The sequence below is a fragment of the Mauremys reevesii genome, linkage group 2, assembly GCF_016161935.1.
Source record: "Mauremys reevesii isolate NIE-2019 linkage group 2, ASM1616193v1, whole genome shotgun sequence".
Taxonomy (NCBI): Eukaryota; Metazoa; Chordata; order Testudines; family Geoemydidae; genus Mauremys; species Mauremys reevesii.
Genome location: NC_052624.1, coordinates 49703279 through 49718963, shown reverse-complemented (window position 1 = coordinate 49718963; position 15685 = coordinate 49703279). Strand labels below are relative to the sequence as shown.

At 42.6% G+C, this 15685-nt stretch overlaps 1 protein-coding gene across 3 annotated transcripts in view; it reads right to left on the bottom strand.

Moving 5' to 3' along the window:
• Window positions 1–12244, bottom strand: part of GLCCI1 (glucocorticoid induced 1) — a 104179-nt gene extending 91935 nt beyond the window's left edge. For 2 of the 3 annotated variants that reach the window (XM_039523082.1, XM_039523084.1), the window contains exon 1: window positions 11518–12243. In XM_039523082.1, coding sequence (XP_039379016.1) covers window positions 11518–12034 — 517 coding nt within the window. In that variant the 5' untranslated portion in view covers window positions 12035–12243. Of the gene's footprint in view, window positions 1–11517 lie in introns of all 3 variants that reach the window. The other variant, XM_039523085.1, reaches the window with a different exon arrangement.
• Between the last annotated feature and the right edge of the window lie 3441 nt (window positions 12245–15685).

Here is a 15685-nt window from a genome sequence, read left to right as displayed (position 1 = left end):
TCTATTATCGACCACCTGACCAGGACAGTAATAGTGATGATGAAATGCTAAAGGAAATTAGAGAGGCTATCAAAATTAAGAACCCAATAATAGTGGGATATTTCAATTATCCCCATATTGACTGGGAACATTTCACTTCAGGACGAAATGCAGAGATAAAATTTCTCGATACTTTAAATGACTGCTTCATGGAGCAACTGGTACGGGAACCCACAAGGGGAGAGGCAACTCTAGATTTAATCCTGAGTGGAGCGCAGGAGCTGGTCCAAGAGGTAACTATAGCAGGACTGCTTGGAAATAGTGACCATAATACAATAACATTCAACATCCCTGTGGTGGGAAGAACACCTCAACAGCCCAACACTGTGGCATTGAATTTCAAAAGGGGCAACTATACAAAACTGAGGGGGTTAGTTAAACAAAAGTTAAAAGGTACAGTGACTAAAGTGAAATCCCTGCAAGTTGCATGGGCCCTTTTTAAAGACCCCATAATAGAGGCCCAACTTCAATGTATACCCCAAATTAAGAAACACAGTAAAAGAACTAAAATAGAGCCACCGTGGCTTACCAACCATGTAAAAGAAGCAGTGAGAGATAAAAAGACTTCCTTTAAAAAGTGGAAGTCAAATCCTAGTGAGGCAAATAGAAAGGAGCACAAACACTGCCAACTTAAGTGCAAGAGTGTAATAAGAAAAGCCAAAGAGGAGTTTGAAGAACGGCTAGCCAAAAACTCCAAAGGTAATAACAAAATGTTTTTTAAGTACATCAGAAGCAGGAAGCCTGCTAAACAACCAGTGGGGCCCCTTGATGACCAAAATACAAAAGGAGTGCTTAAAGACGATAAAGTCATTGCGGAGAAACTAAATGGATTCTTTGCTTCAGTCTTCACGGCTGAGGATGTTAGGGAGATTCCCAAACCTGAGCTGGCTTTTGTAGGTGACAAATCTGAGGAACTGTCACAGATTGAAGTGTCACTAGAGGAGGTTTTGGAATTAATTGATAAACTCAACATTAACAAGTCACCGGGACCAGATGGCATTCACCCAAAAGTTCTGAAAGAACTCAAATGTGAAGTTGCGGAACTATTAACTACGGTTTGTAACCTGTCCTTTAAATCGGCTTCGGTACCCAATGACTGGAAGTTAGCTAATGTAACACCAATATTTAAAAAGGGCTCTAGGGGTGATCCCGGCAATTACAGACCGGTAAGTCTAACGTCGGTACCGGGCAAATTAGTTGAAACAATAGTAAAGAATAAAATTGTCAGACACATAGAAAAACATAAACTCTTGAGCAATAGTCAACATGGTTTCTGTAAAGGGAAATTGTGTCTTACTAATCTATTAGAGTTCTTTGAAGGGGTCAACAAACATGTGGACAAGGGGGATCCGGTGGACATAGTGTACTTAGATTTCCAGAAAGCCTTTGACAAGGTCCCTCATCAAAGGCTCTTACGTAAATTAAGCTGTCATGGGATAAAAGGAAAGGTCCTTTCATGGACTGAGAACTGGTTAAAAGACAGGGAACAAAGGGTAGGAATTAATGGTAAATTCTCAGAATGGAGAGGGATAACTAGTGGTGTTCCCCAAGGGTCAGTCCTGGGACCAATCCTATTCAATTTATTCATAAATGATCTGGAGAAAGGGGTAAACAGTGAGGTGGAAAAGTTTGCAGATGATACTAAACTACTCAAGATAGTTAAGACCAAAGCAGATTGTGAAGAACTTCAAAAAGATCTCACAATACTAAGTGATTGGGCAACAAAATGGCAAATGAAATTTAATGTGGATAAATGTAAAGTAATGCACATTGGAAAAAATAACCCCAACTATACATACAATATGATGGGGGCTAATTTAGCTACAACGAGTCAGGACAAAGATCTTGGAGTCATCGTGGATAGTTCTCTGAAGATGTCCACGCAGTGTGCAGAGGCGGTCAAAAAAGCAACCAGGATGTTAGGAATCATTAAAAAGGGGATAGAAAATAAGACTGAGAATATATTATTGCCCTTATATAAATCCATGGAATGCCCACATCTCGAATACTGTGTACAGATGTGGTTTCCTCAGCTCAAAAAAGATATTCTAGCACTAGAAAAGGTTCAGAAAAGGGCAACTAAAATGATTAGGGGTTTGGAGAGGGTCCCATACGAGGAAAGATTAAAGAGGCTAGGACTCTTCAGCTTGGAAAAGAGAAGACTAAGGAGGGATATGATAGAGGTATATAAAATCATGAGTGATGCTGAAAAAGTGGATAAGGAAAAGGTATTTACTTATTCCCATAATACAAGAACTAGGGGTCACCAAACGAAATTAATAGGCAGCAGGTTTAAAACAAATAAAAGGAAGTTCTTCACGCAGCACAGTCAACTTGTGGAACTCCTTACCTGAGGATGTTGTGAAGGCTAAGACTATAACAATGTTTAAATGGGAACTGGATAAATTCATGGTGGCTAAGTCCATAAATGGCTATTAGCCAGGATGGGTAAGAATGGTGTCCCTAGCCTCTGTTAATCAGAGGATGGAGATGGATGGCAGGAGAGAGATCACTTGATCATTGCCTGTTAGGTTCACTCCCTCTGGGATACCTGGCATTGGCCACTGTCGGTAGACAGATACTGGGCTAGATGGACCTTTGGTCTGACCCAGTACGGACGTTCTTAATTAAGATACATTATAGCTCAAATATATCTCATCATGGAATAGGGATTATAAATTCTAATTCTATCGTATGAGACAATATATTCATGTAATGTTTAAGAAGTTTTGTAAAGGAGTTCCAATAGTTCATGGATTAGAGACCCAATCTTATGGTGTTCCACAGACTTCTGTATAGATTATTTAGGTTAATCTTTCTATCTAACCAATGGGACTTGGTATCTTCTAGACTGAGCACTATCAGAGATGCTTAGTTTTGCAGTTCTCAAACTGTGGATTTGTATCTCCAGAGGTAACATGCTTGTTAACAGCAAAAATGTTTTTTAAATAAATATATAGAGGTGAGACACAGACCTCAACTCTATTGTCCCTTTGCAAATTTGTGTACACCAGAGTCAATCCCTTACCTCTCTCTAAAAGTGCAAAGTTTCAAAAAGTTCAATGAACAGAAGATGCAGGAGTGAAATTAGGAAGGCCAAATCACACTTGGAGTTGCAGCTAGCCGGAGATGTTAGGAGTAACAAGAAGGGTTTCTTCAGGTATGTTAGCAACAAGAAGAAAGTCAAGGAAAGTGTGGGCCCCTTGCTGAATGAGGGAGGGAACCTAGTGACAGAGGATGTGGAGAAAGCTAGTGTACTCAATGCTTTTTTTGCCTCTGTCTTCACAGACAAGGTCAGCTCCCAGACAGCTGCACTCTGCAGCACGGTATGGGGAGGAGGTGACCAGCTCTCTGTGGAGAAAGAAGTAGTTCGGGACTATTTAGAAAAGCTGGACGAGCACAAGTCCATGGGGCCGGATGCACTGCATCCGAGGGTGCTAAAGGAGCTGGCCGATGAGATTGCAGAGCCATTGGCCATTATCTTTGAAAAATCATGGCGATCGGGGGAGGTCCCGGATGACTGGAAAAAAGCTAATGTAGTGCCCATCTTTTAAAAAGGGAAGAAGGAAGATCCAGGGAACTACAGGCCAGTCAGTCTCACCTCAGTCCCTGGAAAAATCATGGAACAGGTCCTCAAGGAATCAATTCTGAACTACTTAAAGGAGGGGAAAGTGATCAGGAACAGCCAGCATGGATTCACCAAGGGCAAGTCATGCCTGACTAACCTAATTGCCTTCTATGGTGAGATATCTGGCTCTGTAGATGAGGGGAAAGCAGTGGATGTGCTATTTCTGGACTTTAGCAAAGCTTTTGATACAGTCTCCCACAGTATTCTTGCCAGCAAGTTAAAGAAGTCTGGGTTGGATGAATGGACGGTAAGGTGGATAGAAAACTGGCTAGATGGTCGGGCTCAACGGGTAGTGATCAATGGTTCCATGTCTAGTTGGCAGCCGGTATCAAGTGGAGTGCCCCAAGGGTCGGTGCTGGGGCCGGTTTTGTTCAATATCTTCATTAACGATCTGGAGGATGGTGTGGACTGCACCCTTAGCAAGTTTGCAGATGACACTAAACTGGGAGGAGTGGTTGATACGCTGGAGGGTAAGGATAGGATACAGAGGGACCTAGACAAATTAGAGGATTGGGCCAAAAGAAATATGATGAGGTTCAACAAGGACAAGTGCAGAGTCCTGCATTTAGGACAGAAGAATTCCATGCACTGCTATAGACTAGGGACCGAATGGCTGGGCAGCAGTTCTGCAGAAAGGGACCTAGGGGTTACAGTGGATGAAAAGCTGAATATGAGTCAACAGTGTGCCCTTGTTGCCAAGAAGGCTAATGGCATTTTGGGTTGAATAAGTAGGGGCATTTCCAGCAGATCGAGGGATGTGATCATTCCCCTCTATTCAGCACTGGTGAGGCCTCATTTGGAGTACTGTGTCCAGTTTTGGGCCCCACACTACAAGAAGGATGAGGATAAATTGGAGAGAGTCCAGCGGAGGGTAACAAAAATGATTAGGGGGCTGGAGCACATGACTTATGAGGAGAGGCTGAGGGAACTGAGATTGTTTAGCCTGCAGAAGAGAAGAATGGGGGGGGGGAGGGATTTGATAGCTGCTTTCAACTACCTGAAAGAGGGTTCCAAAGAGGATGGATCTAGACTGTTCTCAGTGGTAGAAGATGACAGAACAAGGAGTAATGGTCTCACGTTGCAGAGGGGGAGGTTTAGGTTGGACATTAGGAAAAACTTTTTCACTAGTAGGGTGGTGAAGCACTGGAATGGGTTACGTAGGGAGGTGGTGGAATCTCCTTCCTTAGAGGTTTTTAAGGTCAGGCTTGACAAAGCCCTGGCTGGGATGATTTAGTTGGGTTTGATCCTGCTTTGAGCAGGGGGGGTTGGACTAGATGACCTCTTGAGGTCCCTTCCAACCCTGAGATTCTATGATTCTAAGATTTTTGGGGGTGGAATAGATCTGGACAAGGAGAAGTCTGGAAATAAATGTGAGAAGCGAGGGACATATGATTGTGTGTTACAATATTGTATGTCTGCTGTAGAAGAAAAAAATCCAGAATACTTTGTTGTTGTTTTAGTTAAATAAAACAATGTAAATCTCTGTCTCGTGATGTTCTCCTCCTAATACAGCATGGCAAGAAAATCCTCCAAATATTAATGATTAACCTGTTGAATTAGAGATAGTTCACCTCCCAATGACTTCATAAATATCTGCTTCAATCACCTTTGGTAAATGAAATAACCAAACAATCATTCATTTTCTGATATAGCTGTAAAACTAATCTGAAAAGTTTTCAAAATAAGTCACTGTTTAAAAATGTATAGTGTGTACCTTCTAAAAGTGAAACCTACATCTATCTCTGAGTTGTGAAGAATATGTATTAAAGGTTGTAACAACCAACAAGAATGCATTTTTATGTAGAAAACCATGATTAAATCAAGTCTTCCTGATTAGTGATTTAAATCAAATCCACCCTCTTTAACATATTCAGAGATTCTAAGGCCAGAAGGGACCATTGTGATCAGCTTAACCTCCAGTATAAAACAAGTCATAGAATTTCCCCAAAATAATTCCTAGAGCACATATTTTAGAAAATAAATACAATCTAATCTGAGGTATACCTTGACTGTTTGCTTGCACTTTTAATGTTTGCTTAATGTCTCAAATATCACATATACTTTGCAACATGACAGATGCAGTGTTAAGGCTAGCTTTTCCAAGTCCAAGTAAAATGAAACTGTTGCTGAGAAAACTGATAGCCATCAACTACTGATGGCAACAACACCTATCAAACCACTCAAACTTCAATAGCAGAAGGCAGTATGTTTACTTCCTAGTTTCCTAATGCATTACTAAATTTAGTGGGTTGCTAAACTCTGCTATACTGTTAATGTACCAACCCATATTTTGAACATGTTGGCTTCTTCATATAATTCTACTTTATACATTCTTTCCATCTTTTCTTTTGCAGTTTAATGTGCAGCTTTTGTCTGGGTGGAATACAGCAAAGGGCAAGAATGGAAACCAGAAACTTCAGAATCCTAATTCCAGTTTTGCTACTGACTTGTTCTGTGGATGTTGACAAGTCAACTTATATTTCAGTTTCCCCATATGTATAATAATACTTGCTTACTTCATGGGGGTGAAGATTAAAGTTAATATAGTGACTTGAAAATATAAATCACTGTGTAAGTACTACCAAAAGTGGAGTTCTTTTATAGTGGTATCCTCACTGAACAAAAATACTATTTCCTTTACATGTTTGTGAGCTGCTGCAATACCTGCAACTTCAGACAGAAGAAAAACCTAAATCTTTCCATTTTTCTATGCCATAGGATCTGAAAAAACCCTTTTAGGAACCTGTTTAATAGCACAAACAAGCTGATTAACACAGTACACCTAATAAACATCCTTATCAAAGGAGACGATCACCAGACCCTTGATCTATCTAAACTGCCTTTCACCTCATGGGATCTGTTTCAAATTTAGTCCAAAGTGACTTAGTTACCCGTGTTATGGATTATACTTCAACTAAAGCAATTTTTAAGGGTGAAGGTAGGGTAAAAGAGAAGGGAGAGAGAATTGTTGTGGCCACAAAAGAGAATGCTACAATTGTGCATGCACATTGGGCAACTCAGTAGGAAGTTCCATAAAAAAAAAATTTCCTTATATTTAATTTGTTAGAGATAAAAGAGAGGTCTTGATTTTTGGTACAGCAGGACCCTTGGTATAAACTCCCATTGTGTCAAACTGTTGGATGCCTTTAATCCAGGAGACATGCAAATAGTTTAAAAAATAAAATAAAAAAACCTTCAAAAGATTAAATACCAAAAGCTTCATATGTGCATAGGCAAAACAGCACTCTTCTGAAGTAGTAAATGATAAACACACTTATTCCTTTGGAGCACCTGGCTATTACTTTCTCTTATTAGTGTTGGCAAACCTCCAGGAGTTGTTTATAAAAATATTAAAAGTGCTTAATTCCCTAAACAGCTAAATCAATTAAAATATTTTTTAAAGTTGTGCCTACAGCTAACTCTGACTTTGGAAATTTCAGGAAAAAAAAAAAGATTTACATTACAAACCACATAAGTGAATGTTTCTGATAACTGTAACACCAGCAGATACCTCTGTAATTAACATACTCAAATTAGGGCATTTCTTCTGAATGCAAAATGTTCAATCTGAAAAAAGAGACAAAAATTCTACAAAACTAGTTTGTATTTGAACGACAGCTATAACATTATGACCTCAGGGGAAGTGAGATTCTATAAATTCAGTAAGTTTTTACATTTAATATGAACTACTGTCTTTGCTTCCCTGCAAAAAGGATCTAAACTTATTCAACTAGGGGGAATTCTGGTAGCTTCCCCCAGCCCTCCATGTACACACCACCCCCTCCAGAACACAGACTGCAACATCTATTTTGTTCACTCAACTGACATCTTACTGCAATAGTATTCAAGCCATCGTTTCTACTGAACTGTCTTTTGCTGCTAGTCATGTTGCCTTATATATCAATTTCTGCATTAAATAGGCTGAGGCATACATTCCTCACTTCACAAAACTGGGTTATTCTTACATTCAACAAGCCATAGGGCTTTTTACTAAAACACTGGTTTGGGCTATAAAAAAAAAAAAACAAAAAAAATGCACCTTAATGACGTAGTATTTTCCTTTTCTCACCTTAAGTTTAACTAGCACATTTCCAAGATTATTCTAGTGTACCCCCCCAAAAAAGTACATTTATTCGGTGTTTTGGGGTGGAGCAGGAGGTTTTTTTGGGGGGGGGAGGGCTAATTTGATGAAGATATACAAAACTCAAAAGTTCTCAGCCATGCAATTTCAATATTGATCATGTGGAAATGCTGGTAGCATTTTTAAAACACAGTTTTCCTACTAAAGTTATTTTTATGGCATGTTGAGTCTTAAATCTAAACATAAAAAAGCTATCTTGTTTTAGAAACATAAATAGCATATTGAACATCCTAGAAAGGAGGGTGTGTGGAGAAGAGGATGACGGGAGGGAGAAATGGAGCATGCCATTTTCATTCATGCAGTAGTGATGTCAGTGTCTGCAGCAGCAGCAGTTGCCTTGACCCCTAAAAGGCTCAAACCCAAAGCAGTTTTACAGAATATGTTTTTTTTATTTTTTAAAAGTAAATCTCAGGAAACCCACTCATAATACTGGAGTATTTCACACAAGATGGTTTAGAGGGGGGATCAAATTCAAAGAATCTATACCGAAAGGAACTGAGAAAAACACCAGGTGTTTTAGGTAGGGAAAAACGTCTTTTCTGTCAAAAGCATAGCCAGTCTCCCACACCAGCATGCTCCTGAAACAATGCAAGTCAGTCTGCACAGCCAGAACTAAAACGGTCTCTGCATTGCAAAAAACAGGATTATGCCAACAGTGGGAACTTTCAGTTTACATCAAAAAGGGAAATGCTTTAAGAGTATGACACAAAATGTAATAGTTTCATTAAGACTTATGTCATACTCAGGCATGATTAAGAGGCTAATAATAGCCAAAGGAGTAAACTGTGCAACCATCTGTAGTAAGATGGTCCATGTTTGATGACAAGAAGTGTTTCAAGCCCTCCACTATGACTGCAGTAGTACTCCAACACCATTCTATAGTCTCTGTAGACACTACCATACAAGCTACAACTGATTTTTACTTCATGTACATTATGTACTAAAGATCCAGAACAGAGTAGATCAAAGAAATGAGGAGGCAAACTCATGCTGTGTGGTACCTCATCCATGCTCCAGATTTTGTAAATGTTTTTTTTTGTTTTACCTTTTAATTCACAAAACTATAAAAACAGTTTTTATCACCCTAGTCTTCTAGAAAATGGTGCCTGTATTTCTGTAAAATAAAGCTGTTGACGTGTGCAATAGTGGTCATTATTAGGGTGATCACGTTGTTTTCATTCATTCATTCAGGATTTGCTGTAGGATGTCAGTTTCTGCAACAGCAGCTGGCTCGACCTGAAGCGGGGGGGAGGGGGGTTGACAAATTCCTTGGGGTGCATACAGATTATGGACAGATATCTTGATGGACCACTTATAATTTTATATAGTACACACACAAAACAGTATCAAATTTTATCTACTGCTAACATAGTTTACCATAAGACAGGCTCAAGCAAGTTTAATGATGGAGAAGTCATTCAGTACTAATTTATAGATCTGAACTATTAAGACAAAGACAACAACTTACAGTTCCAAACATGTATGTCACTTTGTAAAATTGAAATTTTACTCAACCAAAAATGTATTTATTAAAAACCTCACATGAATACATTAATGAAATACTTAACGGCTCTGCAGTACTTCTCTCCAACCACAGGTAATTACCCACATCCCACTCTCCATTTGAAGTGCAGACCCTCACACACTGCAACATTACAATCCTTATCACAAAGTTAGACCTGGGAACCGATTTATAATAATATTTGTCATCAGCTTTAATGTTCACGCTTAATTATATGCATCAAGTCTGTTTTGTTTTGGCTGACCTCCCATTTGATTTCCCAGAATTCAGAGTAACACTGTACACTTGTATGTCTCTAAAGGGGAGAAAAAGGAAGCTCAATAAGAAAAAAATATATACAAATTCCTAGAGTTAGGTTCATTTGTTCCCTTATCTTTTAAATACAACTTGACTGAAGCAAACTTGCTAAGGACTGTTTCCATTTGAAAGCATGCAAAACCCTGTAACTCTACAAATCTCTTTCCAAATAAAGATCATAGATCTATTGCATAATGTTGGCATAAATACTAAGATGTGATGGAAAGCATTTAGTCTAAGCTATAAGGGTAAATACTGTATACAGTATTCCAACTCCAAACATTAATATTATTAGTCATATGTTTATATACTTACATAGTGAGTTGCCTGTATCCTAGGACTATTTGAATAGCCAGATCAGCTCAAGTCAAAAACACGACAATAGACTTCAAGAATTCACCACAAACCCAGTAGGGATTGGGAGGCAAGGGAGAGGGGGAGAGTAAGGGGACTGATTCCATTGCTACAAAACATGTTGACAACCAAAACATATTTATGTTAATTTCTGTGGCAAATTATAAAGATTGAGAGACTTAGGGAGAGGTGCAGGGGGTGTTGAACCATATAAAATGTTCCCATGAAGAGGTGATGTTTGATACCTGATAACTGCAGCATGGTAACATACAAAGTGCATTCAGTCAACTGCTGAAGTGGGGGGAGGAGGGGGGAAGGAGGAGGAGACGGGACTAAGATGGCCACAGTCACTTTAACACCTTTAATAATTCAACAGACAACATGAAGCAGGTTGCTGATAATGAGTCTGTACTTATTGTAAAGCTTTTTAGGCTGTATTTTAGGTTGCGGTTTTTAAGGTTTCTATCATTTTTCTAATTTCTTTCTTTGAGGCATTTTATGTTTTTTTTTAAGTCTGGCAGTTTGTTTCCAGCATTTCTTGAGACTATATTAGAATTCTGTGTTTTGTTTTGATGTGTACAGGAGAATTTTAAAATTCACATTTTAACCTTAAAGTTAAAAATGGGGCGGGTGTGTGTGTAGGGTTTAAGGGGTTGAGTTTGTTTTAAAATACCATGGAGAGGGAAGGGGTTGCTTTAGAGCTTATATCTGTGCCATCTCAATTCATCTGTGTGTAGAGCTATATAGGGGTGGTAGTGGGATATTCTAGGGCTTTTCTTTATCTCCAGGCATATCCAGCAAGATGCATTTATAAGGTGTGTTTTATACCCATGTGCACCGAGGTAGGATATTTTAGAGCACCTATCTATATCTCATCAAGTGTGTGTATATCAAAGCTTGTGTTAAACCCTCTTTGCATGGAGGGCAGCGGGGAAGGAGGGTGTCATACTTTATATGTTGTATTTGTACCTCCTCTTGTATGCGAGAGTGATCCTTTCAGGCCTTCTTAGCACCTCCTTTTGTGTGCATGTATGGGGGTGTATTTTACAGGCCTGTCCTCCTCATCACTCTATTTGGGAGCACAGAGAGGTATTTTAGCCCCAAACTCCAATCTCTCTCTGCAAAGAGTACTTTAAAGCTTCATTTCTCACTCTCCCTTGAAAAGGGAGATGATATTTCAGGGCTCATCCCCCCAGTTGCTCCCCTTTGAAGGGAGACGAAATAGAATTTCTTTTGAGGTCAGATCTCAGCCCCAATCTTTCTTTGGGAAGTGGGGAGAAGGGGTATTTCGGGGCTCGCTCCCCATCTCTCTGGGGAAACTCATCATGGGGGTATTTTCAGGTTTGGAACGAGTCTCCTGGGGGGAGATTTCATGGCTCGTCTCTTTGCAATAGATCAAAGAGGGTGATTCCCTCCCTGTCCCTCTCTCGGGCGGGGGGTATTTCGGGGCTCACACGCCCTCCTCTGGAGGGGAAGGCGCAGGAGATGGTGTTTCGGCCTCGGCCCCCTAGTCTCTCTCCGCCCCGGGTGCTTTACCTCTGTACACCGGGGAGCTGGGGCTCCGTCTCTCAGGTGAGCTGCTCCTCCTGCTGCCACCGCTCTCCGGCGAGCGCCGCTGCCTGCCCTTCACCCTCCCCGGGTCCGCCACGCCGCCTCCCGGGGGGGCAGTCACTGCCAGCGGCGGCGTCGGGCTGGGCGGGCTGCTGCCGCGGCCCCCTCCGCCGCCCGCCGGCCCGGTGTTGCTCCCCACCGAGGCGGAAGGGGAGCGGGTCGGGCTGTGCTGGCTGCCCCGCAGGAGCTGGTAGGGCACGGTCGCTCGGATGGGCTGCAGCAGCCGGCTGGTCCCGGCGCTGCTGGCGGCGCCTCCCCCCGCACCGTTGCCGACGGCGCCGCTGGCCGCGGTGGGTGACCCGGCGGCGCCGCGCCTCATCCTCTGCGGCGGGTGGTGCCCGGGCGGGGTCTGCGAGGAGCTGGACGAGGCCGACATGGCGGGCAGGGGGGTCGCAAGTCCCGGCCGGGGCTCGGTGCGCTGCCCCCGGCCGGCTCCCCACATGCACCCGCCGCCGCGGGGGCGGGGACCGGACAAACGCTTCACGGCCCGACCGACTCTCCGCGCCGCCCGGCTACCCCCGGCGCTTCCTATTGGCGACGGCGGCTGCTCCCGCGCCAGGCTCTGGCCATCGCCGCCCGTCGGGCGCGCTACGGAGCCCCGCAGCCGTTCACATCGTATAGCGCTGCCCCTCGGGGGGGAGGGGTCCGCAGCAAGCCCCGTGCGCCTACCCCGGCGAGCCGCAGCAACCGCCGCCTACTCTCCTCGCCGCCCTGCCTACCCCCGAATGGCAACTCGTAGCCTCAGCCGCCCGGCAGCGACGGGCAAGGGCGGCAAGCAGCGCGCCCATTGGGTACTCTGCCTCCGTTAGCCCTAGCCTGATTGGCTACGGCACATGAAGGGCAGCACTATCCACCAATCAGAGGTCACTTTTAATGGGGGGGGGGTAGGGAGAGCAGCTCTGGGCTGTGGGGAGCTGGCAGCCGTGGTCCGGGCGGCTTAAGTTGCCCGGTGGTGGGGTGGGCTAGCGAGGATGTGGCGGCTACGTTACGGGGGGAGCAGGCTGCCTCAGGCCCGGGCGCGTGCAGCGCTGGGGCCGGCCGTTACACCTTCTGTGTGACTAGGCCACCCCCTCGCGCCTCCGGGCAGGCCCGTCCGTTGGCTCCGTGTCTTTGTTACCTCTGCGGCCACAGCGCGCAGGGAGAGCAGGCGAGGGCGCTCAGCGGGCACATGCGAGCGCGGGGCTGCGTGAGGGCCGGTGCCGCAGCTACTCAGGGAGAGCAGCCCTGACTGTTCCCGGGGTGCCGGTGGGGCTGTAGACTACTCAGCGTACATGACGTGGGCTGTTGTCAAGTGAGTAGGCTCCCCTCAGCATTACACGTGAAGCCGTTATGGCCCCTGAGCCAGTGAGAAATGTGTGGCTCGTTCCTTGCCATTAAGATGGGTTTTATAGGCCCTCTTTTCTGTACCCGCTCAGGCCTCTAATCTAGCTGCACCCCAGTTTCCTCCTTTTAAATTTGCACCTGAACAGAAACTCATTTGAAAGGCAGATCTGGATTTTTTTCTTCTCTTTTTGCTTGGGGCTACTTTTGCCTCCCCATTTATCCTACTTTACATCCCCCCACTACAGCCCTGTGTTACAGCCACCCTCTGGCACAGAACTCTATTGAGAGGCTGTGGTGGATTCTCCACCACTGGCAATTTTTAAATGAAGACTGGCTGTTTTACTAAAATATATGCTGTAGTGTAAACAGGAATTAATTCAGGGAAGTTCTCTGGCCTGTATTTTGCAGGAGGTCAGAGCGGTGCTCCCTGCTGGCTTCATAATATATGAATCTATGATTCTAAAGCGTGTCCATACCACTCCTTAGCTACCTAAAAGGGATGGTACTGAGTCACATTAGACTTAGCCAAATCGTGGTCATGGAGAGTCTCCACTATAATGCCCTGCTCCTATACAACTAGTCACGTTTGCTCTCATCCACCCAGCACAAGTATACATAGCAGCATCGCCGCAATAGCACCAGTTTCAGGTGAGCTTATCCTCAGCCCAGCTCAATTGTGCCTCCACTGCTGCTATCAGTGCTCTGCAGCTACACTGCTATTTATACTTGCACTGGCTAGATGAGAGCTAGCAGGAGTATGGACATAGGCTTAGTGCTTATCTATACATACAGTGGTTCAACAGCACAGCTGCACCAATTCAGCTGCATCACTGTAGCATTAGTGAAGATGCACCCATTGGTGTAGGTACTTCACTTCCCCAAGAGGTGATAGCTATGTCAACAGGAATACTTATCAACATAGCACAGTTTACACCAGGGGTTAGGTTAGTAATAGTGCATCACTTGGGTGTGGATATTCCACACCCTGAGTTATACCAAATAAGTCTGTAGTGTAGAGCAAACCTTAGTCAATGAACATGCTGTCTTCACTTCATATGTGGCTGGACTAATGTGTGTGAGAGTGCTCTGTTGTCAAAGAGGCATTGTGGTATGAAAAAGACTTTTCATATATTACTATTTTAAAGAGTGTTTTACCTCTTGCTGATCTAGAAGTTATGTATTTTTAATAAGCATATTCCATTTTGAGAAATTCAGTACACATAATAGGTTAAGGACTAGAAGACAAAGCCCTAATACTGAGAAAAAAATAATGGAAGACAATGATTATTTCCAGTCAGGTAATACATTAGTTTGTGGAACAAATATTTATTTGTAAATGTGGTTTGTTGGTGTGATAGCAATAAAACTTACCTTAATAACCAGCCTTAATACTAATTTTTATACAATAAAAGTGCACTTACATAACATTAAGGTACAAACCAGGAAAAACAAAGGAATGTACAGATCACTCAAAAATGTAACACAGAGATGGCACCACATTGTGACTAACACATATGCTATCTTTCTGCTTTAACTGTGTGCTTCCTTGCTTTTGTGTGTTCATATCACAACCTTAATTGCATTTAAAACTAGATTTTAGTATGTGAATTTCCTTTTCTTACATTTCAAAACTAAATAGAATGAAAATGTTAGGCATTGTTAAAAGAGACAAAGGAGAGGAACTGTAAGTTTTAGTATCTGCCAAGGGGAGAGGTGGGAATCTTGTTGCTTGAGTCATTTAATACCAACTGAACAAAGCACTGGAGAATAAACTGTAGGGCACAATTCTTCATTGACTGAGGGAAGACTAACTGGATGAATAGGTTTTTTCCATTTCTAACTTCTGTGATCGTGTAGAATGTGGATGGCACTATGGACTATGTTACAGATTATTTTTAATTGGCATGCAATATGGTAAAGAAATGATAGCAAAGATAGCCTGTGTATTGTAAAGTAAAACTTCAAGTGCCAGAAGACAATATTTATCAGCAAACAAGGGAAAGACCTGATAAAGGTTAGTTACCAGCAACTAAGTTGTTTGATTGTATTGCTTTTGCATATGTACAAATATGAGATAGATACCTCTAGTATTGCGGAGCTTCAGGATCTTTCTAGAAAGTTGTGTCCACTGGAGCTGCACAAGAGCCCTCCAAGCACTCTGAGCCAAGGCTATAAAAGAGCAGTACAGATCCAATTACCTCAATTCCTTCTATTAAATCTTAGGTTACTAGAAATAGTTTTCTAGGGAAGGCAGATGCATAGTGTGAATCCTAGTGCAGGGATAGTACACTTGAAGAACTAATTTTCTGACCAGCAGTAGAATCAATGAGATTGATATAAAGGCATAAATATGATCTTTATATCAGTGTAATAGGAACATGTCTGTGATCAAGTACTGCCACATCATCCACAGGTGGAGTGTTATTCATTGCCAATCAATGTAGTAATGGTCTCATCTGTAGTTAAACATAAGGTGTCACATGGAGTAGACCGTGAGATCTATTAATCTTAAGAGTAAACCTGATGATGCAGGTTTTGGGCTCTCCCTCAGGAAGGAATATTGTTTAGGAAATATCCACAAGTCATTTCTTTGATATTAAAGACTTAGCTTTTAGGGTCCAGGATTGTTCCAGTTAAATATATTTTCTGGATATTTTCCCCCGATTATCCATAGTATTAGGGTCAGAAGGGATACATGGTACTATCAGAAATTCCTCCATGGCTTGTCATGTGCAAGCTTGAACCAGCCAGTCAGCCAGATATGTGCACA